The sequence below is a fragment of the Mustela lutreola genome, chromosome 12 (assembly GCF_030435805.1).
Source record: "Mustela lutreola isolate mMusLut2 chromosome 12, mMusLut2.pri, whole genome shotgun sequence".
Classification (NCBI taxonomy): Eukaryota; Metazoa; Chordata; class Mammalia; order Carnivora; family Mustelidae; genus Mustela; species Mustela lutreola.
In genome coordinates this window covers 32,083,568-32,108,052 of record NC_081301.1, presented here as the reverse complement: position 1 = coordinate 32,108,052, position 24,485 = coordinate 32,083,568, and the positions used below count along the sequence as shown (strand labels likewise).

General features: G+C 45.6%; 1 protein-coding gene and 1 non-coding gene across 3 annotated transcripts in view; one reads left to right on the top strand and one right to left on the bottom strand.

The window, feature by feature from the left end:
- GALNT12 (polypeptide N-acetylgalactosaminyltransferase 12) overlaps nucleotides 1–20,913 on the top strand; it is a 42,111-nt gene extending 21,198 nt beyond the window's left edge. Inside the window, exons 4-10 of one of the 2 annotated variants that reach the window (XM_059142120.1) lie at nucleotides 393–578; nucleotides 3,496–3,613; nucleotides 5,155–5,331; nucleotides 7,376–7,507; nucleotides 13,284–13,397; nucleotides 18,121–18,267; nucleotides 20,490–20,913. In XM_059142120.1, the coding sequence (XP_058998103.1) occupies nucleotides 393–578; nucleotides 3,496–3,613; nucleotides 5,155–5,331; nucleotides 7,376–7,507; nucleotides 13,284–13,397; nucleotides 18,121–18,267; nucleotides 20,490–20,630 (1,015 nt within the window). In that variant the 3' untranslated portion in view covers nucleotides 20,631–20,913. The remainder of the gene's footprint in view (nucleotides 1–392; nucleotides 579–3,495; nucleotides 3,614–5,154; nucleotides 5,332–7,375; nucleotides 7,508–13,283; nucleotides 13,398–18,120; nucleotides 18,268–20,489) is intronic. The other variant, XM_059142121.1, reaches the window with a different exon arrangement.
- On the bottom strand, nucleotides 10,166–10,272 carry LOC131813377 (U6 spliceosomal RNA). Its single transcript, XR_009346783.1, has one exon. It is a non-coding gene; the product is annotated as a U6 spliceosomal RNA (small nuclear RNA).
- Nucleotides 20,914–24,485: the final 3,572 nt, after the last annotated feature.

The window sequence follows — 24,485 nt, the reverse complement described above, 5'->3', positions numbered from 1 at the left end:
GTTTCATTGTGATTACATGAAGAAACTTCTTGCTGTCTTTAGACACTGGAAGTCTATTTTCTGTTCTAAAAGTGATCTTTGGTTTTCACATGTCTCGACTTTCATGGAGGGACTTGAGTTTATGCAGCAGAGCCATAGACAGAATCAGAACATGAAAGCTGTGGGATCTTCCGTCTTCAGACCAGAATCCTTCCTTCCTCAGCTTCCCCTGTCACCCGAGCAATCCCTCTGATGAACACCTTTCAGGGTGGGATGTGCCGCAGGCCTTTCTCACACAGGTGTTCCTCCTTCCTCGTGGAAGGGGGAAGTGATCTCATCCCCAAGCTCCCTTCTCATTCCCTGGCCACCTGTCTGCACGGAGAGGCACACGGGGCGCGTCCTGGTGTTCACAGGATTGGTGAAGAAGAGTCAGCGGTGGTGTGCCCCGTGATCGATGTGATTGACTGGAACACGTTTGAGTACCTGGGCAACCCTGGGGAGCCTCAGATTGGCGGCTTCGACTGGAGGCTGGTGTTCACGTGGCATGTGGTCCCCGAGAGGGAGAGGGTGCGGATGCGGTCCCCCATCGATGTCATCAGGTGAGGGGGGACTTCTGGGCGCTCACTCTTGGAGCGGGCCTTGTTGCGTCTGGCTGTCATGTCAGGGAGGGCCTCTGGGAGGGCAGGTTGGCTCTTGCTCCCTCGTTTTCTCCAGAGCAGTTGTTTACTTTTATTAAAAAGCTTTGCTGCAGGGCACCTGGGTGGTTAAGCGACTGCTTTTGGCTCAGGTCATGGTCCTGGAGTCCTGGCATTGAGTCCCTCGTTAGGCTTCCAGCTCCACGGGGAGTCTGCTTCTCCCTCTGACCCTCTCCCCTCTCATGCTCTCTCTCACTCTCTCTCTCAAATAAATAAATAAATAAATAAATAAATAGAATCTTAAAAAAAAAAAAAAGGCTTTGCTCCACACATGAATTTTATATTGGTATACTTTATTGATTGATTTACTTATTTAAAAAACTGTGGTAGAATGTGTATAATATAAAATTTCCCACTTTCACTGTTTTTAAGTGTCAGTTTAGTGTCATCAAGCACATTCACGATATTGTACAACCATCACCTCTATATACTTCCAGGACATTTTCATTGTCCTGTCCAGAAACTCTATATCCATCAAGCAATGGCTTCCCTTTCTCTTCTCTAACCCCTGGTAACTACTATTCTACTTTTTGTCCCTATGGATTTCTCTAGTCTAGATTGCTCATATAAGTGGGATCACACAACACTTGTCCTTTTGTGTCCGGCTTCCTTTACTTAACACCACGTTTTCAAGGTTCTTCTAGAACTCCATTTCTTCTTCATGGCTGAATAATATTCCACTGTATATACACCCATGTTTGATTATCCACCCACCTGCTGACCGACCCTTGGGTTGTTTCTACCTTTTGGTTATTGTAAACAGGGCTGCTGTGGATGTTGGGATACTGTTATCTGTTTGAGTCCTCGTTATCAGTTTTTTGGGGTGTATACCTAGGAGTGCAATTGGTGGGTCATATGATAATTTCAGGCTTAACATTTTGAGGACATGGTGTCAGGCGCTTTTTCAACTGGGTGGACCTGGGACTGAATGGGCCACCTTTGACCAGTGAGTAAGTCTGGCTCTGAGTAGAGTGGGCTTAAAGGGGGCTCAGTTGCTCTCTCCTTCATTGAGGTCTTGATGTGATAGCATGGCTTCTTCCTCCCCTTCCTAGTTCAGGACCAAATGGGAGGCAGATATGGGAATGAGGAGGATGGAGGGCAAACATCAGCTTTATTGCTGGTGAACGGAGCTGGAAATGGTGTCTTAGATCAGCACCCTATCAGCACCCTTGTTTGGTAAGTGGGCTTCTGGATCTTCTACCTGAGCTCTGACCCTGAGATGACTCACTGCTGAGCAGAGGAAAACACCTGTGGGAATGGTGTTGAGAGATGGGGGAAGAGAGATGAATGGGGCCAAGTCATTTCCAGCCTGGAAGGCCAAGAACAGGGCTTTGGACTTTACCCTGAGAGGGTAGAAGCTGCTGGAAGGATTTGAACTGGAAATGACCATTGCCTGTTGCATTCTTTAAAGGTTGCTGGATGCCACGCGGTGAGGGGCCTGCAGGGGGTGGGGCAGAGGGCAGCAACATCATTAGGAGGCATCGTAGTCTTCCAGTCAGAAGGGATGGTGCAGGAGAAGATGGAAGGAAGTGAAGGACTCTGGGGATGTTGCAGTGGAAGTTTGCAAGAGACTGAAGGAGAATGGGGGAGGGAGAGATTAGGTGATGCCCAAGCTTCGGGAGTCCTGAGGGACATCCTACCCAAACTTTCACTGAACAGATTTGTAAACTGAGGCTCAGAGTAGGAAGGATCCTATCTAGGTTCACCTAAACAGCTTGGGACGCTGACCTGAACTCCCATGGTCCCCTCCCCAACCCCATTACACACACACGGGTACTCAGGGATGTCATGGCCAACTCCCCTTCCCTTCCTATAATATCCCTGGGCCTCAGTTTCCTCACCTGTGAAATAGATACCAGCATGTCCACTCTGCCTCCTTCTCAGACTTTTAGGATGAACACACTTGGAAAAGCCGTGTAGTCTAGAGCCTTCCCTTCTACAAGGAATCTTGCTGTCCTTTTCCTGTTGGGCCAGCACAGAGAGCACAGGGAAAGCCAATACTGTGTCAGGGGCCAGGATTGCGGCTGGAAGATCTTAACATCTGTAGACAGTCAGGCTCTTAATGAAGTTTAGTTCTCCATTTCCGAATGTGTCCTTTTGTATCTGCGTCTCCTGGTGTGTTGACCCTACAGCTTTCTGCTGTGGTAGGACGGAAGCCTTGGGCCCTTTCTGGAACATCAGGCCCGGGTGAAGAAGCAGGCCAGTGCTGGCCATCTGGGTCCTGGAGAAGAGGCCACTCGTGCAGAAGAGGAACAGGCCCTAGGGAGCTTTAAGATGACAGCGTTGCCTTCCATGGTCTTCGATAGCCCTAAGGGCAGCTGTGATTGCCCTCCCTGTGACTGTACGGCCAAGTCCACTGAAGCAAGGCCACTAGCCAACTTCTTGGCGAGCACTTCTCTCTCCTTGACTCTCCTTGTCTGTACTTCTAGAAGGATGAGGTTTTCTCTCACCCTCAGGCCTCGGCTCATGCTGGTGTCTTCTTGAAGAACCATTCCATTCCTCTTCTCCGCCATCTCCCCTGTGTTCCTCAGGCTGGGCCCTATCCATCTGCCCCAGGCCTCCCTCTGTGTGCCCCCGGGACTCTGGCTTGACCAGGGTGCTCTCACACAGTGCTGGTTGAGATGTCCATGAGCTTCCCCAGAGCAGGGACCGTGAGGTACATCTCTGCCTCCAGGCTCAGCTTAGAGCCTGGCACAGAGCATGAACTCAGGGTGTGCTTAGAGACGGATGGGCAGCCAGAGGGCTTGGGGCAGGCAGGAGTTCAACTGTGCTGGCTTCCTGCCATCATTCACATCGCAATATGGTTCTCACACTCTTCTAGGTCTCCAACGATGGCTGGAGGGCTGTTTGCTGTGAGTAAGAAATATTTTGAGTATCTGGGGTCTTATGATACAGGAATGGAAGTTTGGGGCGGAGAAAACCTGGAATTCTCCTTTAGGGTAAGTATTCCAGTTTTCTCTTTGGACTCATTCTTAACCTGTTCTCTCTTTCTCTCTCTCTCTCTCAATCTCTCTCTCTTGGGGAATGTTGGGATTTGCTAGGAGACCCTGGTGGACTTTTCCTTCATGTTGGCAAATTTTATCTACCAGTCCTGAAATACGATAGTAGTGGCATAGACATCCTATAAATATGCTTGTCTTCTTGTTTGAACCTTATGAACTTTTCATAGATTTGGGGCAAGGAAACCTCTCCCTTGAGAAGTCACCTAGTTCTTTTCTCCCACTACAACAGGGAGGAACTGGGGCCCAGATGGGGGAGGTGATGGGGTCAGGGTCACCCAAACAGTGAGTGCAAACACAGGCCCCTGCCTCCTGACCCCATCTTTGGGAACCTTGATTTGCTTAATTACTCATGAAGTACCCTGTTTGGTGCAGTAACTTTCCAGCTTGGCCACACATGAAAATTGTCAGGGAGACTTGCTAAAAAGGCAGATTTATATGTACAGTCCCCAGAAAGTCAGCTTTGACGGATTTTCAGTTGGGACCAGGAATCTGCTTTTTGGAACAAGCCCACCTACTAGTTCTGCTGCATGTGACCCCTAGATGCCCCTTAGAGAGACCACTAACATTTCAATGTGATTTCCAGTTCACCAAATCCTGCATTTTAAAGTATCAAAAGTTTATGTCAGTGTCTGTACTTTTTAACAGAAAAAAGTCATTTTTCTGTAGATTTTATTTATTTGATAGAGAGATCACAAGTGGGGGGGGGCAGAAAGCAGGCTCCCTGCTGAGCAGAGAGCCTGATATAGGGCTCAATGCCAGAATCCTGAAATCATGACCTGAGCCGAAGGCAGAGGCTTAACGCACTGAGTATCCCAGGTGCTCCTAATAGAAAAATTTTAAGTTTCAATAATGTCTCCTGCTTTGAAAGAGTTTCATAAGAATTGGCCCGCCCCCAGAGACTCACATCCCACATTTTAAGTACCAGATCCTATCCCTGGTCACACATCCTGGGGACAGTGGGGTATTCCCAACCATCTGTCCCTGGCATGAAATGCTCTCAGACAAGGCAGCCTGGTGAGGTGTTGGGTGTGCTTTTAATGGTCTTTCTGCCTCTTCCCTAGGTGTCAGGCTGCTCTGCCTACTTCTAGAAGTTCTTCCTTTCTCCCTTCCAAACCTCTCTTCTTACTTGCTGCTTTCCTATCTTCTGTGGCTAGGAGACCAGGTAAAGAGCCTGTGTTTTACATGATGAGTAAATGGGTTCCTGGTGAGGTCAGCTATGGGGGCTCCTTGGGTCAAGTGCATGAGCTCTAGTGCATGGACTGCAAGGGCTCGCTTCTGATGGCCTATTCATCTTCAGGGCTATGTTCTTGCTCTTTGACTGTGTTCTGCATGAGCTGGGGAGGTGGCCTCCTGTCCAGGGTGAGGCCCTGGCTGTGTTCATCGTGACATCTATGTGCCTGGCCTCCTGGCTGCGGGCATTGTGGACCCACAGCCCACCCCCCACTCACTCGCCGGCCTCCTCCCTGCTCTGTGCACAGATCTGGCAGTGCGGTGGGACCCTGGAAACACACCCCTGCTCACACGTTGGCCACGTTTTCCCCAAGCAAGCTCCCTACTCCCGCAACAAGGCTCTGGCCAACTGCGTCCGAGCCGCCGAAGTGTGGATGGATGAATTTAAAGAGCTCTACTACCATCGCAACCCGCACGCCCGCTTGGTGAGTTCCCCTGCCCGCCTGTGGCCCCCCCACCCCGGCTGGCCATCTCCAAACCAAAGCAGCCGATTCTGGCTTCCCCACCCCCAGTGAACTGGCTCCAGAAATAGAGACTGACTCAAACACCCATGATACAGGTCTGGGAACCCCTTATTCCTCCCATTAGTCACAGTAATGATGGTCTGTGCAGTCATCACCAACCCTGATTTCCAGACTACTGAACCACACTGCTCCCGGGGAACTGTGGGGCTAGGTTCCTGCATGCCTCCCATGGCTTGACGTTTTTGCCCGCTGATCAACGCCTAACTGGGTTTCATGTGTATTTCTGTTGAAAGACATTATGACCTACATATTGTTGATTCTTTACAACCAGACTCATGGCCAAACAGCTGTAACATGTGCCCGAGCGAAGCCCATCTCACCCATGTAATTTCTCTGTCAGGCCCAGCGTGGCCTTCTTGAACCTAGGAATGCTAGCCAGCCCTCCAGCATGGTGCTTGGCAGGGCTTTTGAACAGTGATGTCACCAAACCAGAGTGGCAAAACCTGGAAGATGTGGCACTAGGCAGATCCCAAACGGGACACTTGTTGACAGTACGGGAACTGAGACGTGACCTCGGCTAGGAACGTCCCGTGCGGTGATTGTGATTTCTGGCCACTCTGCTCATGTCTGCGAGTGACAGAGAAGGTGTGGAACCACAAATAGTGATATTAGGGTTGCAAAGACATTTCAGCGAATAGGTCTACTGCCTCTGCACGGGCCAGCTCTCCACAGGCCCCGGCACAGGGTGCCCACCTGTGTCAGCGTAACTCAGGGGGCTGCTTGGCAAGATGAGATGTGTTGTAAGCACTCTCGATTCTGACCACTTGAGGAAAATCTCTTCTTCTGAATCCTTAGCGAGCCCTTCAGGATAGTTGTGAAACTCTCATTTTTTAGATGACAGAAGGGAAGCTCAGAGAACTTGCCCAAGGCCTTGGGGGCGATGCAGACAGATCTGGGCCTGGGGTGTGTGCCTTCCCATGGATCCTCTCCCTGCTCTGCTGAGCCCTGTGAAGCTGCCCCGATCCTGCCCCCGCTCCTTGGCCGTTCTCCGCCTCTGGACGCCAGGGTCATGGCTTCCTCTGTCCTACCCACGGCCACAGGATAGAAACATTAGCTCCTTCCTCTAACCCAGGCTGGAAGCCCCAGTTCCCTCTTCCTGAGGATTCCCAAAGAATAACATAGGGTCACGGCATATCCCTTTGGTCTGGATGCCTGGGACCCAGCATTAAAATGGGCATCTGGTTGAAGGGGAGGACCCTGTGACTCACCAAAGAAAGAACCGCTGGGAAATAAGTAAAAATCTGAAATTTTACTCAGCCAGTTTTCTATCATTACCATCTTGTTATCTAGCTTGTCACATTTTGATACTCCAGCATCATGGGGCAGGGGCGGTAACATGTCAGCCCTCGGCTTTGTGCCTCTGGCCATGCTCAGTAGACGCTTACTTTTATTCAGTTACAGGGAAGTTCTCAATCCTTGGTCTGGTGCAGAAAACTGACCTCCCGCCAGTATTTATCATCGCGACGCTTTGCGCTCGCCACTCCAAGTATATGTTTCAACGTCAGTATGTTGAGCACATGAGGTCTTTGAGCGTGATGACATGGAGGATGCTTGACCTGTGTTTGAAAGTGCACGCTCAGGTATCAGTCGTCCAGAAGGTCCTGGTGTACATGCTCTGCAGGTGGTCGCTGGTCTGGGATCACCTGCTCACTGACGTGCAGGCCCAGAACCCAGCGTGGCCCCAGGACCTGGAGGCTCCCTGACTTCATCACCAGGTGCTTTGTGTTGTGTAGCTGGCTGCGCCTCCCTCAAGCGAGGACCCCTGAGAAGGCAGTCATTTGTGGGACCGTCTCGGCTGCCGGGGAGCGGCAGCTGTGTCTGAGGCTGGTCTGAGCCTCTGAGCCTGTGTGGGGCCTGGCGCTCCAGAGGTGCTCAGTGCTGCCAAGGAAGGGAGCGTCCGTGGAGAGGGGGCCGCAGGGACTCACTGTCTTTGCTGTTTTCTCAGGAACCCTTTGGGGATGTGACAGAGAGGAAGCAGCTCCGTGCAAAGCTCCAGTGTAAGGACTTTAGGTGGTTCTTGGAGAACGTGTACCCAGAACTGCACGTGCCTGAGGACCGGCCTGGCTTCTTCGGGATGGTGAGTGAGGCGGGCGTGTGGCGGGCTGGGAGTTTCTTGATCAACAAATCTTGGCCAAGAAAGGCCCCTTTACGGGGACTGCTGCCTCCCTCTCCCTCCCTACCCTCCTGCATTCAGGCACTGTCTTTCCTTCTCCCCATGTCTGGGCCTCGGGTCCAAAATGGCAGTACTAGAAGCCACCTCCAAACTGGTGAGTATAAACTTCCCATTTTATAGATGAGGAGACGGAGGCTCACTTAGTGCTTCCATGTCCAGTGGCAGTCACCTCGCTTCAGTGTTCAGTGGCTGGACCAGTTAATAATGTCCTACTCAGGGATTCATAAAGGCAGTAATGGAGGGAGATGTGTCACTTCTGTTATTTTAAAGAACCTGAAAGAAATGTTTCTGGGATGAAGTCAACTAAAATGTCCAGTGCCTTTGGCTTTTGGGAGGAAATACACCAACTTAGGGAGGTCTCCTGTGTCATGTTGATCAGAAGTGCCTGTGTTCGATTCTGGAAGTCTTTGATAAATGCAAAGCAGGACACCCTATGACCAACTAATCTTAGACAAAATAGGAAAGAATATCCAGTAGAGAAAAAGCTATTCTCTTCAACAAATGGTGTTGGGAAAATTGGACAGCCACATGCAGAAGAATGAAACGGGACCGTTTTCCTATACCATACATAAAGATAAACTTAAAATGGATGAAAGACTTCAATGTGAGACAGGAATCCATCAAAATCCTAGGAAACAACAGGTGTTGGCAAGGATGTGGAGAAAGGGGAACCCTCCTACACTGTTGGTGGGAATGCAAGCTTGTGCAGCCACTTTGGAAAACAGTATGGAGGTTCCGCAGAAGTTTAAAAACAGGAAAAAGTTAAAAACAGAGGCGCCTGGGGGTGCCTGGGTGGCTCAGTGGGTTAAAGCCTCTGCCTTTGGCTCAGTTCATGATCCCAGGATCCTGGGATCAAGCCCCGCATCAGGCTCTCTGCTCCTCGGGGAGCCTGCTTCCTCTCTCTCTCTCTGCCTGCCTCTCTGCCTACTTGTGATCTCTGTCTGTCAAATAAATAAATAAAATCTTAAAAAACAAACAAACAAATGGGCGCCTGGGTGGCTCAGTGGGTTAAAGCCTCTGCCTTCGGCTCAGGTCATGATCTCAGGGTCCTGGGATCGAGCCCCATCGGGCTCTCTGCTCAGCAGGGAGCCTGCTTTCTCCTCTTTCTCTGCCTACTTGTGATTGCTGTCTATTAAATAAATAAAATATTTTTTAAAAAAGTTAAAAACAGAGCTACCCTATGACCCAGCAATTGCACTACTATTTATCTGAAGGATACAAACATAGTGATTCGAAGGGGCACATGTCCACAAAGCAGCAACAATGTCCACAACAGCCAAACTATGGAAAGAGCCCAGATGTCCATTGATAGCTGAATGGATAAAGCATATGTGGTGTGTGCATATATATATTGATTGGAATATTACTCGGCCATCAAAAATAGTGAAATCTTGACTTCTGCAATGAACTAGAAGGTATTAAGCTAAGTGAAATAAGTTAATCAGAGAAAGACAATTATATAATTTCACTCATACGTGGAATTTAAGAAACAAGATGAACATGGGGAAGAAAAGGAAAAATAAAGTAAGATGAAAACAGAAAGGGAGGCAAACTGTAAGAGACTTTTAACTCTAGAAAACAAACTGCGGGTTGCTGGAGGGGAGGAGGGTTGGGGGATGGGGCTTTTGGGTGATGGACATCAAGGAGGGCACATGATATAATGAGCACTGGGTCTTATAAGAGACTGATGAATCACTAAATTCTACCTCTGAAACTAAAAAGAGAGAGAGAATTGCAAGCACATTGCATGGAATGTGAGTTCTCAGTAACTGAGCTAAATCAGAACCAATTACATCTTCAGTCACCTAAAAAACATAAAAGCAAACACCGTGAACAACTATCTCCCTAATAGGTGGGGTCTCTTGACTGTTTCTAAATCTCTGGCTCTTTTGATGAAATTTTCATTCACCCAATGTATTTGTATTTCTCAAGAGTGTCTGTAACTTTCAGAATACCCCAACTTTAACATTTACATGGAGTTTACCCTGTGCTAGGCACTGCTCTGGGCATCGGGGTTTGATGGTGGAAGGACAACCACTACCCCACCTTCAAGAAGTGTATTGTCTATGAGGGAGGTGGACATTAAATAAATAATCACACACAAAAAATAAATACAGAGCAGGCCATTAATGCATTAAATTCAATTTTCATTGTGAAAATGAAAATCCTTTAGCTGTTAACTGTTAAAAAACAAAACAAAACAAAACAAAAACCAAAAAAACCCCAGCATCTGTTTTCCTGTAGAAAGTCTCACCCTTGGGGTTACCTCATTATCTCCCTGTGGGGATCTTTTAAATGGTACCTCTCTCACCCACCCTTCTTAAACTAAAAATGACGTCTAAAGCCTTGACTGGAGTGGGAATCGACCTTTTATGGCAAGGACACTTCCTGGATGCACTCTGGGTTCCAACTGCGTCAACAGTGGGAGCACCTCACCTCTGGTCTCCTGCCTCTAGTGACAAGGGAGGCCCCCCCGGACCAGCTGCTCTCAGGGGCCATTCAGCCTTCTGTCTCATGTTTCTGGTGGCTGTTGACAGTCATGGCCTAGGCTCATATTTATTCTTAAATATGGAAGGTTTCACAAATTTGCTTGTCATCCTGAAGCAGGGCCCACCGTGATCTTCTCCACATCATTCTAATTTTAGCATATGTGCTGCGCAAGTGAGCCCTAGACCCGTATTGCAAATGGCATTGCCAATCGGGGCTTTTTCTAGTGTTTTCGTTCCTTCTGCACCATGAGCTGAGATTCTTCTGTAAAGAAGAATGTTCCCTCGCTAACCAGGAAAGTTTGGTGTCTACGAAATTTAGAGTTCATTCAGAAAAGGCGTAAACCATTTTTCAGTCTTTCTCTTTATTTGCCTGTTTTCAGGGTAAGAGTTAGCGCTCCAGTTTGCTCCAGTGGGGCAGACGGAATGGAATGGGTTGTTTTTGTCTGTTTGTTGGCTCATTTGCATTTTGGCTTTTTTTCTTTAGCAACATTGTAAACCAACGGGCTTTTATACGGCCAATGGGCTTCTGTCAATTAGTCTGGTGGGTGTGTGCGCGCGCGCATGTGTGTGTGTGTGTGTGTGCGTGTGTGTGTGTTTTCTTTCAACTGCTCAGGTTGCCTGTCTTTGGCTAGTGAGAATCTCTTTCTTTTGGCTTCTAGAATCTTGACCCCTTCTGTTGGTTTGATCGCCTCCTTGATTCTGGCCACACTTGTCTTCTCCATCCCTGCTGCCGTCCTTCCCAGAAGCCCCAACACTTTCTGTGGGGGCAGTGGTCAGAGCCCACAGTCTGGATGCCAGTGAAGGCCTTTGTCTCAAGAGCACACACCACAACCGAAACCCAATGCTAGCCACATAAATAATGGGACATTTTTTAGTAGCCATGTTTTAAAAAAAGGAGCAAGTAAAGCTTATAATGTATTTTCATTCAGTATACCCCCAATATTATTAGTTTTAACACTTGTTTTCACACTGAGTCTTGAAATCTGCGGTGTATTTTATCTTTACAGCGTGTCTCAGTGTGGACTTAGCCCCATCAGGTGCCCTGGGCCACATGCCGCCAGTGGGTACCATGTGGGACAACCCAGCACTATAGCTTTTCAGTAGGCAGAGAAAGGAAATGTGTATTTTTGAGAAACAAATTGTGAACTCATACTGATATCTCAAATTCAAATGTAATCTTACAGGATCTTTTTCTTCTTTGATATTACACTTGTATTTCTTCTTCTTTTTAAAGATTTTATTTATTTATTTGACAGAGAGAGAGAGAGAGAGAGAGAGCATAAGCACAAGCAGGGAGAGGGGCAGAGAGAGAGGGAGAAGCAGGCTCCCCACTGAGCAGGGAGCCTGATGTGAGGCTCGATCCCAGGACTCTGGGATCATGATCTGAATCGAAGGCAGATGCTTAACCAACTGAACTACCAGGTACCCCAATACTTGTATTTCTTTTTTCTTACACTGAAAATCTAATTTTTAAGAAATATCCACATATAACTTATTTGCTTTATCTTAAACTTTTTTTATTTTTTATTTTTAAAGATTTTATTTGACAGACAGAGATCACAAGTAGGCAGAGAGGCAGGCAGAGAGAGGGTGGGGAATAGGCTCCCTGCTGAGCAAAGAGCCTGATGCAGGGGCTCTATCCCAGGGCCCGCAGATCATGACCTGAGGCTTAACCCTCTGAGCCACCCAGGCACCCCTATCTTAAACTTTTATTTAAAGTAGTTTCAAAATAATAACACACTGACAGTGTGATACTGAATGAGGTTTAAGATTTCTTTGCAGATCTATTTGTTTGCAGAATATAGTTCACTAAGGAAATGTAATCAAATACGAGATAGTCTAAAAAAATGGTATGTTCTAAAGTCACTTAATATCATTTTTTCTATGTCTCATCAACAGGATACAGCTGGCTTATTTAATCTCAGTTTTAATCATTAGAGGCTCCCAACCTCCTTTAGTGTTTTTGTAGTTTCTTCCAAATCTTTCTGAACATAGGGAATTCATTTGAGGTCAATGTCCTTTGGTGGTCAAGACATAGCTAGATGACATTTGAACCCTTCCAAGCCTAAGATGCTCTGATTATTCTAAACATGGTCCTATTCCCAGATTCCTTCACAAAGCAAAGAGTCTCAACATGGAAGTCTGTGATTTATAAGCTGGTGGATTGTGGAAACTTCTTTCTTTCTTTCTTTCTTTTTTTTTTTTAGATTTTTATTTATTTATTTGAGAGAGAGACAGTGAGAGAGAACATGAGAGGCGAGAAGGTCAGAGGGAGAAGCAGACTCCCCATGGAGCTGGGAGCCTGATGCAGGACTCGATCCCGGGACTCCAGGACCCAGGACCGTGACCTGAGCCGAAGGCAGTTGCTCAACCAACTGAGCCACCCAGGCGCCCCTGGAAACTTCTTTCTATATGGCTGAGTCTTGTCTTCGGAAACAGCCTAGTCAAGGGTGGACAAGGGCCAGGGCAGGGGTGGGGTTCACAAGGAGTTCATTGAGGGGTCTTTGAACTCTCCAGAAAGGGGTTTAGAAAGGTGTGTGTCTTTCCCTAGAGGCTCCTGAAAGGGAAGAGGGAGCTTGGTTTTTTGCTCTTAGAATGTTTGAAGGGTTTTAGATCTAAGAGGTACCTCAGAGATGACATTAGATAGACTGCGTCGAGTGATGGAGAGAGCACTGGACTTGGGAGCTGAGGTCCCGGATTCAGACTTGGGTGTCTATACTTGCGTGACTTTGGGCAAGTCATCAGCTCTGTATTATGCTGTTTCTTGTAGCCTAGAATCGTGTGCTTCTAATCTGGGGGCTGTTGAGTCTCTCAATCAGGGTATCTTTTTGCAGATGCATTCTTGCAGGAGTCCTTGGTACATGTGTGAGGCAACAACCCAGCTATGCTTGGACTAGTGTAGCCAAAAGGCTGCACTAACAAGAACTGGAGAGATAGGAGCTTTGAGGCCATAAAGAGTTAAACTGTCTGCAACTCAGATCTAGCATCTTAAAACGGGGGTTATGCTTCTTGCCTATGGCATAGAATGGGAAGGCACTTTCAGACCTCGAAATGTCAGGGACTCTTCCCATTAAATCCAGTTCTCGAGGCAGAAACTGCTTTCTAATGGGGTCATTACTCTCAGAACTTTGGGTGGGATCTGTTGTTGCATATAAATCTGGACCAAAATGCCACCTTTGTGTTTTGTTTAGCTGCAGAACAAAGGACTGAAAGACTACTGCTTTGACTATAACCCTCCCAACGAAAACCAGATCATGGGACACCAGGTCCTTCTATATCTCTGTCACGGAATGGGTCAGAACCAGGTAGGTGCTGCTTCTATCTAGCTGAACATCCCAGGGCCAGCAGGCAGCAGACAGCAGGAGGCGCTGTGCTCAAGGGACTCTCTCTGTTTTAAAAAAATTAAAAGTTTGATAACAAAGATCAGAGTAAAAAAAATAAAATAAACTAAAAAATTAAACATTTGATTTTTTTGCATGATCCAGGTAATATAGGCTTATTGCAGAACGTTTGAAAAATTTAAAAAACAAAACAAAAACAAAAAAAAAACCCAACATCAACAACAATACAATAATAGTAGGGGACTTTAACACTTCCCTCACTGAAATGGACAGGTCATCCAAGCAAAAGATCAGCAAGGAAATAAAGGCCTTAAATGACACATTGGACCAGATGGACATCACAGATATATTCAGAATATTTCATCCCAAAGCAACAGAATACACATTCTTCTCTAGTGCACATGGAACATTCTCCAGAATAGATCACATCCTCGGTCCTAAATCAGGACTCAACCGGTATCAAAAGATTGGGATCATTCCCTGCATATTTTCAGACCACAATGCTCTAAAGCTAGAACTCAACCACAAAAGGAAGTTTGGAAAGAACCCAAATACATGGAGACTAAACAGTATCCTTCTAAAGAATGAATGGGTCAACCGGGAAATTAAAGAAGAATTGAAAAAAATCATGGAAACAAATGATAATGAAAATACAACGGTTCAAAATCTGTGGGACACAACAAAGGCAGTCCTGAGAGGAAAATATATAGCGGTACAAGCCTTTCTCAAGAAACAAGAAAGGTCTCAGGTACACAACCTAACCCTACACCTAAAGGAGCTGGAGAAAGAACAAGAAAGAAACCCTAAGCCCAGCAGGAGAAGAGAAATCATAAAGATCAGAGCAGAAATCAATGAAATAGAAACCAAAAAAACAATAGAACAAATCAACGAAACTAGGAGCTGGTTCTTTGAAAGAATTAATAAAATTGATAAACCCCTGGCCCGACTTATCAAAAAGAAAAGAGAAAGGACCCAAATAAATAAAATCATGAATGAAAGAGGAGAGATCACAACTAACACCAAGGAAATACAAACTATTATAAGAACATACTATGAGCAACTCTACGGCAATAAATTTGACAATCTGGAAGAAATGGATGCATTCCTAGAAACATATAAACTACCACAACTGAACCATGAAGAAATAGAAAGCCTGAACAGACCCATAACCAGTAAGGAGATTGAAACAGTCATTAAAAATCTCCAAACAAACAAAAGCCCAGGGCCAGATGGCTTCCCGGGGGAATTCTACCAAACATTTAAAGAAGAACTAATTCCTATTCTCCTGAAACTGTTCCAAAAAATAGAAATGGAAGGAAAACTTCCAAACTCATTTTATGAGGCCAGCATCACCTTGATCCCAAAACCAGACAAGGATCCCACCAAAAAAGAGAGCTATAGACCGATATCCTTGATGAACACAGATGCGAAAATACTCAACAAAATACTAGCCAATCGGATTCAACAGTACATTAAAAAGATTATTCACCACGACCAAGTGGGATTTATTCCAGGGCTGCAAGGTTGGTTCAACATCCGCAAATCAGTCAATGTGATACAACACATCAATAAAAGTAAGAACAAGAACCATATGATACTCTCAATAGATGCTGAAAAAGCATTTGACAAAGTACAACATCCCTTCCTGATCAAAACTCTTCAAAGTGTAGGGATAGAGGGCACATACCTCAATATCATCAAAGCCATCTATGAAAAACCCACCACAAATATCATTCTCAATGGAGAAAAACTGAAAGCTTTTCCGCTAAGGTCAGGAACACGGCAGGGATGTCCATTATCACCACTGCTATTCAACATCGTACTAGAGGTCCTAGCCTCAGCAATCAGACAACAAAAGGAAATTAAAGGCATCCAAATCGGCAAAGAAGAAGTCAAATTATCACTCTTCGCAGATGATATGATACTATATGTGGAAAACCCAAAAGACTCCACTCCAAAACTGCTAGAACTTATACAGGAATTCAGTAAAGTGTCAGGATATAAAATCAATGCACAGAAATCAGTTGCATTTCTCTACACCAACAGCAAGACAGAAGAAAGAGATATTAAGGAGTCAATCCCATTTACAATTGCATCCAAAACCATAAGATACCTAGGAATAAACCTAACCAAAGAGACACAGAATCTATACTCGGAAAACTATAAAGTACTCATGAAAGAAATTGAGGAAGACACAAAGAAATGGAAAAATGTTCCATGCTCCTGGATTGGAAGAATAAATATTGTGAAAATGTCTATGCTACCTAAAGCAATCTACACATTTAATGCAATTCCTATCAAAGTACCATCCATCTTTTTCAAAGAAATGGAACAAATAATTCTAAAATTTATATGGAACCAGAAAAGACCTCGAATAGCCAAAGGGATATTGAAAAAGAAAGCCAACGTTGGTGGCATCACAATTCCGGACTTCAAGCTCTATTACAAAGCTGTCATCATCAAGACAGCATGGTACTGGCACAAAAACAGACACATAGATCAATGGAACAGAATAGAGAGCCCAGAAATAGACCCTCAACTCTATGGTCAACTAATCTTCGACAAAGCAGGAAAGAATGTCCAATGGAAAAAAGACAGCCTTTTCAATAAATGGTGCTGGGAAAATTGGACAGCCACATGCAGAAAAATGAAATTGGACCATTTCCTTACACCACACACAAAAATAGACTCAAAATGGATGAAGGACCTCAATGTACGAAAGGAATCCATCAAAATCCTTGAGGAGAACACGGGCAGCAACCTCTTCGACCTCTGCCGCAGCAACATCTTCCTAGGAACAACGCAAAAGGCAAGGGAAGCAAGGGAAAAAATGAACTATTGGGATTTCATCAAGATCAAAAGCTTTTGCACAGCAAAGGAAACAGTTAACAAAATCAAAAGACAACTGACAGAATGGGAGAAGATATTTGCAAACGACATATCAGATAAAGGACTAGTGTCCAGAATCTATAAAGAACTTAGCAAACTCAACACCCAAAGAACAAATAATCCAATCAAGAAATGGGCAGAAGACATGAACAGACATTTCTGCAAAGAAGACATCCAGATGGCGAACAGACACATGAAAAAGTGCTCCATATCACTCGGCATCAGGGAAATACAAATCAAAACCACAATGAGATATCACCTCACACCAGTCAGAATGGCTAAAATCAACAAGTCAGGAAATGACAGATGCTGGCGAGGATGCGGAGAAAGGGGAACCCTCCTACACTGTTGGTGGGAATGCAAGCTAGTGCAGCCACTCTGGAAAACAGCATGGAGGTTCCTCAAAATGTTGAAAATAGAACTGCCCTATGACCCAGCAATTGCACTATTGGGTATTTACCCTAAAGATACAAATGTAGTGATCCAAAGGGACACATGCACCCGAATGTTTATAGCAGCAATGTCCACAATAGCCAAACTATGGAAAGAACCTAGATGTCCATCAACAGATGAATGGATCAAGAAGATGTGGTATATATACACAATGGAATACTATGCAGCCATCAAAAGAAATGAAATCTTGCCATTTGCAACAACGTGGATGGAACTAGAGCGTATCATGCTTAGCGAAATAAGTCAAGCAGAGAAAGACAACTATCATATGATCTCCCTGATATGAGGAAGTGGTGATGCAACATGGAGGCTTAAGTGGGTAGAAGAATAAATGAAACAAGATGGGATTGGGAGGGAGACAAACCATAAGTGACTCTTAATCTCACAAAACAAACTGAGGGTTGCCGGGGGGAAGGGGTTGGGGAGAAAGGGGTGGGATTATGGACATTGGGGAGGGTATGTGATTTGGTGAGTGCTGTGAAGTGTGTAAACCCGGTGATTCACAGACCTGGGGATAAAAATATATGTATATAAAAAATATATGTTTATAAAAAATAAAAAATTAAAAAAAAAAAAAAAAAACCCAAAAGCCAAAAAACAAAAAACCCAACCCAGAAGCAGTAAGTGAATGACAGGACCCAGCAACCACCATTAGAATGAAGACATATTTATTTCCCATCTCTTTGAATGCAAGGCCTTTGGATTATTGTTTGAAATAGTTATTATCATCATGTCTATGTGTTTTCTATCTCATTATTTCCACTTACTTTATCATACTTTTCTTGTGTTACTAGACATCCTTTGAGAATATCATTCCCAAGGGCCTCTTGATAACCCTTCACACAGGTAGATTACTATTTAGTTATATCTGAGTCCCTGCCTGCCTGTCTTTGTGGTTGTAAGTGCTTCTGCCACTAACTTCTTGTCAGAAAAAAAAAAAGGAAAAAAAAAAAAAAAACCCAACAGATCTGCATTTTGGATGAGTTCCTTAGAATTAATGCTTAAATGGAATTACACGTTTTGATGCACAGTGCCACACAAAGGAGTGTTTAGAGTAACTACCAGGGGCCTGGGCAGGGCTGTCTGGGTGATGTCTGAGTTTCAGGGTGGGCAGGTGGAGACCAGGAAGGTGTGTGGCCTGGACCAGGATCCCAGCCCAAGCAGGCAGATACACCAGCAGGGCGGGTCCTGTGGAGGAGGGAGGAGACGAGGTGTCAGACATCTGGAGACGAAGTGGTGGGATTAGAATTTCTTCCAACCTGGAGTCCCCCCAGGTTCTTGCCCAGCGATTTCCCTCCTTCCACATCAGACAATAACTTGTGCATGTTGGCTCCTCCGTTTTTAGTTCTTCGAGTACACGTCCCAGAAGGAAATACGCTATAACACCCACCAGCCAGAGGCCTGCATCGCCGTGGAGGCAGGAACGGACATTCTCACCATGCATCTCTGCCAGGACACTGTCCCGGAGAATCAGAAGTTCATCTTGCAGGAGGTAAGCGAGTTGTCTCCTGCCTTCCTTGCTATCGGTCCGGGGGCTGCCAATGGGGGGAGTAGAGGGAGAGTTCTCGGGCCTAGTCCTCGCGGGCCTCAGGGTGGCAGCCACATACCGGAGACTGGGGGCTTCCCTCAAACTGCTGGCAGTGTGGTGGGGGTCTGGCATTCAGCGTCAGCACCCAGCATCGGTAGCATTATGGCTCCCCTCCAGTCGTCCTGCCCTCCTCCAACCTGTGGCCATGGCCATGCAAAGAGGAGCTGTGCAAACACAGTTGAAGATGAAAGGGCGTTTAAATGAGTGGAGCAAATAGCCAAAGTGTAAGGGTGTGAGGTTAGGTTAGACCCAGGTCGAAGCTACTCCATGTCTTTAAGCCTCATTTTCCCCAGCTGTAGAATGGGAACCATAACACTGGACCAGATGTGTGGCAGAAATAGTCCTTGGAAACCATGAAGTTCTACAGAGATCAGCTGTTACTTGTAGGATAAGAATGAACATCAAGAAACACAGGATAAGAAAACACTCCTCGGGGGGAGTTGGTGCTCCTTCGGAATAGTTACTGGGGGCTGGGAACTGGGTATTATTTCAGGACTGAAAGGCTCCAGCCACACTGCACAGCCACAACGGGACCCGTGAATCAGTCAAATCCTTTGAGTCTCGAAAAAGCACTTGAGGGAATAAATCCAAAGCAAATAATTCAAAAGAAAAAAATCAGTTCTCTTTTATCTCCACGGGAGGCTTTCTTTCTCCGCCTGACCCCAGGGATGGAAAGATTGGTCTCTGTAGCTTATAAATGGGTTAATTCTAGGTATGATTAGAAGGTGGCATCCATTTTCCCATGACAATGTTGTGATTAGCAGTGAAACCCGCAGGCTCCCTAGACAAGCCCTGCGCTGTGGCACTATGCATCTGATACAAAAAATAAGACAGAAGACACCCCCGGTCTGTGGTTCTCTACAGCGCCTGCCCCTGCCTCCTTCTCTTCTCTCTTCTTTTTTTTTAAAAAGATTTTATTTATTTATTTGAGAGAGAGACAGTGAGAGAGAGCATGAGCAAGGAGAAAGTCAGAGGAAGAAGCAGACTCCCCATGTTGCTGAGAGCCCAATGCGGGACTTGATCCCGGGACTCCGGGATCATGACCTGAGCTGAAGGCAGTCGTCCAACCAACTGAGCCACCCAGGGGTCCCTCTTCTCTCTTCTCACTGAAACCTGTTTATAAGCCCTCGAGGAAGAGTCATGCAAGCGAGAAATCATAAAATTGGTTTGAAATGTCATGACAGTTTTATCTTAAATTTCAGTGACCATTTAAGGAAAAAATAAGTTTCCTTAGAAGGGTGGGAGGAGCGTGGCTATATTTAATCATTTCCTTTCCTGGTGCTCTGAGGGCAACTTGGGAGCTCTCTTAAGGGTTTTAAAGGTGAATATTTTTTGCGATTCTTCTTCATATAATTCCGTTTCCAAGGTTGGTCTTTCCCTAGAACGGATGCACCACTTGTTCTGCCCTTCTGGTCCTCAGACACGATGATGGTTCCTTGGGCTGTACAGCTTATGACGGAGAGAGGTGGAGGGAAAAAACAAACTCCGGGGCCAGAGGAGAGGGTTGCTGAGCTAACTCAGCAACAGTTGGGAAAAAGAAGAGAAGGGGGGAAGCATTAAAGAGGACCGTGATTTTGGGGGCTGGGGAAATGGTCATGGTCCCGTAGAACCGATGTCTTCGCAGGTGACTTACCCTCTCATCCTGCTGTTCTTTGGCTGAGCTGGGATTACAGCCAAGGTTCCTGAGTCTGCCTTTAAAAACCTGAGAGAAAGAGGTCGCCAGGGATGGAATTAGTTGACCTGAGAGACGTGAAAGAGGTTAATAAGGGATCTTTGATCCTAATTTCCCTGAAAGAAAAGAATAGCGAGCGGTAGGGAAGGAGGCAGAGTCTGATAGATCCCTAGAGCGGCCAGCAGGTGGCACCACCAGCCCTGACGGTGGAGTTGTGGACCCTGGTGCCAAGCTTCCGGGGACAGGGGATCCACACCTGTCCACACCTGGCCCTTCCTATGCGCACACAGTCCCCCGTTGCCTTAGCACAGGGTAGACACTCCATGCTCAGTAACTGCTTCTGAAATGATAAAAAGTCCCCTGAGCTCTGAAGAATACATTGTAAGGAAAAAGATACTTTCTGGGGAATTATTTGGGTTTCTCTTAAATATCCGTAGTTTATCATCTCTTGTAGGATGGTTCTTTATTCCACACACAGTCCAATAAGTGCGTTCAGGCTGAGAGGAAGCCGTTCAGTGACAGTTTCGTACCCCTCTTGCGGGACTGCACCGACTCAGAACATCAGAAATGGCTCTTCAAGGAACACATGGGATAAATGGTCACTGTACGAGGAGCTCATGGAAGGAGCAGGAAGGCCCTGGACTGTGCCCGACAGAGACTGAGCTATATCCAGTGACAGATCCGCCCCCAAGCCAGCTGCTGTCCTTTGATAAGGAAGTCACTTTACAACCTGTGCAGGTGATGTTGGATTTAATAAGCTTTGTACTGATTTTGAAAACCTCAAAATTGCTCCCATATACCCTATTTCCAAAGGGTAGTCATAAATTGTTAACTCTTGATATTCAGAGAATTAAAACCTTTAAGTATTTTTCTATCAAGATGTGTGTTCTACTGTCATGCCTTTCTACGACAATCCCTAGCAAAAAGGTGAAGGTTCTATTTTTGGTGTTTGCAGGGATTACCAGCCATTAAGATGTTTGCATGGGTGGAAATCAGACTCATGCAGCGTGCTCTATGTAAACTGACAACACCTCAGACATTGGGTTAGTTTTTCTCAGTGTAGACAGATGAACACTAGGATTGTTGTGTTGATGATCACCCAGAACAACTCCAGCTGTCCTGGCAACCATCAATTTGATGCCACTCTGAACTTCGGTTTCTTCTTCTGTAGAATGAGAATAATGAAACCAAGCATGGAGGGGAGTCACAAGAATGAAGTAACAGAGCAGATATGGGGTTAGTTCAGTCCCGGGCATGTACGGGCTCATTAAATTTCTAGTTTCATAAATAACATGTTATAATATGTGAAGCACAATAAATTCATCAGTGGGTGTTCATCCAAAAATAAATACTAAGTAATCTGGTTATTTTATCTTTATGGGATTAAATAGCCCATCGGGAGGCGGGACTATGGTATGAACTCCTTCCAGCACAGCTCAGTTCTCTTGTAAATGGTTCAAGCGAGAACTTTTATGTTCTCCATCTTTTCCCCTTTCTGTGTGTCTCTCTGAGCTGGATGAAGGGGTGTCAGCCCCCTTCCCCTACCCCCCGGGGCATGGGAGGCAGTTCAGGCAGATGTAAAACGGATGCTGACCAAGTCCATAGGGAGTGCGAGGAGGCGTTTGTGCGCGTTCACAGGCCACTGCCACTAATCTGTTTGGCCTGTGAGTCATCCTCTTACTCCTGCAATCAACTGACACGTGGTCATTTTTAGGGTAGAGAACTAATAAGACATTTTTTAGGGTGTCAAGGGAAATATTTTTATGGACTGGGAGGCAATTTACATTTTGATGAACACTCCCCTTCTCCGAGGGTTGGGGAATCTGAGCCTGGGTGTCTCCCCCTGGCCCACTGGAAGGTGTGAGTTGGCCGCCAGCCCCAGGACGTGGAGCCAGGAGCCCGTCGGCCGGCCTTAGCTAAGCCATGGTATGTCATCCCACCTTCCAGGACTCATTTCCTCATCTGCGTCACGGGGATAAGAATGTCCTTCAGATTGTTGATTTCTTAACTGCATTTTTTCATTACCCTAAGGATTACAGTATGCTTCCTGAATTTATCACACTGTTTTTCAGCAGAGTATCGAGTGAATTCCAGTAAAATCTGGGAAGTTTGTATTAGTGTAGCTCTCCTTCCTACCCCCTCCTCTGGGCTATTGTGGGTGTACGTGTATGTTATAAACTCAATTGAATGGTATAAATTATTACTTTAAATCATTTTAATTATTTAAAGAGTAACAGCAGAGAAAAAGCATATATAGGTGTGTATATATATGTGTGTGTGACAAACACACAGTCTGTTATATTTACCCACGTCTGCATCATTTCCACGCTGTTCCGTGTATCCTGTGACTCGGAGTCCCCTCTGGTGTCATCCTCTTTCAGTGTAAAGAGTTTCTGGCATTTCATCTAGGATGGATCTGTTAGCAACACAATCTCAGTTTTTATTTATTTGGGAATGTTTCTATTCTACCTTCAGTTTTTTGGAAGATAGCCTGGTTGAATAGAAAATGCTAATTGATAGGGACACACACACCCCCGCCCCTGCCACCTTCATCTCTGTGAATCTGAGATCACACCCCCTTAGTGTCACCTTTGTTTTGAGTGAGAGCTTATCTGATAACCATTGGGTTACCTATATGTGGTGAGCGGTTTTTCTCTTGCTGCCTTTGAGATTTTTCTCTTAGACCTTAAATTCTCTTTCTCTTCAATCTGTCTCTGGCTTTCAGCAGTTTAACATATGTCTAGATGTGGTCTGTGTTTATCATACTTAGGGTATGTTGAGCTTTGGAAAATGTTAATGTTTTTAAAATAAGTTTGGAAAGGTCTACAGCCGTTATTTCTTCATTATTTTTCCTGCCCCTTGGTCCTTCAAGTTGGATAACGACTATTTGCCTTCTTTAAGTTCATCTGTCTTCTTCTATCATCTCAAACCTGCTGCTGGGCTTATTTATAGTCACTTTACTTCGGTTATGAGACTTCTCACTGCTGAATACTATTTGGTTCTTTTTCGTAGTACCCATCTCTGTTTGAAATTAGATTCATCATTACAAGCACATTTTCATTTAGTTGTTTGAATATAGTTTTTAAAAATTCTTTGAATATATTTGTAATAACTGCTTTGAAGCCTTTGTACCATAGCAGTTTAAAACATTAAAGACATCACCTTACAGTCTCTGTAGGTCCGATCTGGGGCATGGCTTCACTAGCGTCTCTGTCAGGGGCTACCAAGGCTGCAGCAAGGGGTCCACCTGGGCTGTGATCTCTTCTGAGACTCAGGGTCCTCCTCCAAGCCCCCTGGCTGTTGGTGGTATTCAATTCCCTGGGGCCACAGAACAGAGGATCTCAGCTCTAAAAGGTCACTGTCTGCTCCCTGCCATCTGGCTCTCTCCACAATGTGATAGTTTGCTTCTCGAGGGCCAGTGGGAGAGTGTCTGTTGCTGATTCTTGGCTCTTTTTAGGGCTCACTTGATTAGGTCCCGTTGACCCAGGATAATCTCCTTACTCAAAAGTCATCTGACTCGACATGAAATTCTTCAGGGCAGCAGTATCCCATCACATTCCCAAGTCTTGCCCCCACTCCAGGAGAGGGGAGAAGACTGTCCAGAGCATGTTCACCAGGAGGCAGGAAACTCAGAGCTCATCTAAAATTCTGTCTACCGTAGCCCGCCCTCTGGCCCCCAAGTAGTTTTTGCCCCTTCCATGTGAAATATACATTCACTCCTTCCCCGGGTTCCCGAGTCTCATCTCACTACAGTATGAGTTCAGAGCCCCAAATTGCATCATCTGAATCTAAAACTCATCAGCTGAAAGTTCAAAACCTAAGTCAGGTCCTGGTCCAGATGAGGCTTCTGGGTGTCCCCCGACAGGTGCGGCAGCCATGACACAGTTCCCCTCCAGCCGCGGGCCTGATAAGCCAAGGGGACAGGTTCTTAGCCCTGCCGTGGCCAGCACACGGAAGTGGGAAGCTGCGGATAATGGTTACAGACATTATATCTCAGGGGGAAATGAAGGTTAGAAGGAGCCATGGGTCCATAAGACTTTTAAAATTGAGCTAGGTAATGTGAAAATTCTCACCCAAATACTAGCCAGTAGGATCCAAGAGTACCTTAAAAGGATTATTCACCATGACCAAGTGGGTTTTATTCCTGGGCTGCAAGGTTGGTTCAACATCCACAAATCAATCACTGTGATATAATACATTAATAAAAGAAAGAACAAGCGCCTTATGATAACTCTCAATAGATGCTAAAAAAGCATATGACAAAGTACAGCATCCTTTCTTGATCAAAACTCTTCACAGTGTAGGGATAAAGGGTACGTACCTCAATATCATCAAAGCCATCTATGAAAAACCCACAGCGAATATCATTCTCAATGGGGAAAAACTGAGAGTTTTCCCCCTAAGGTCAGGTACATGGCAGGGATGTCCACTATCATCGCTGCTATTCAAC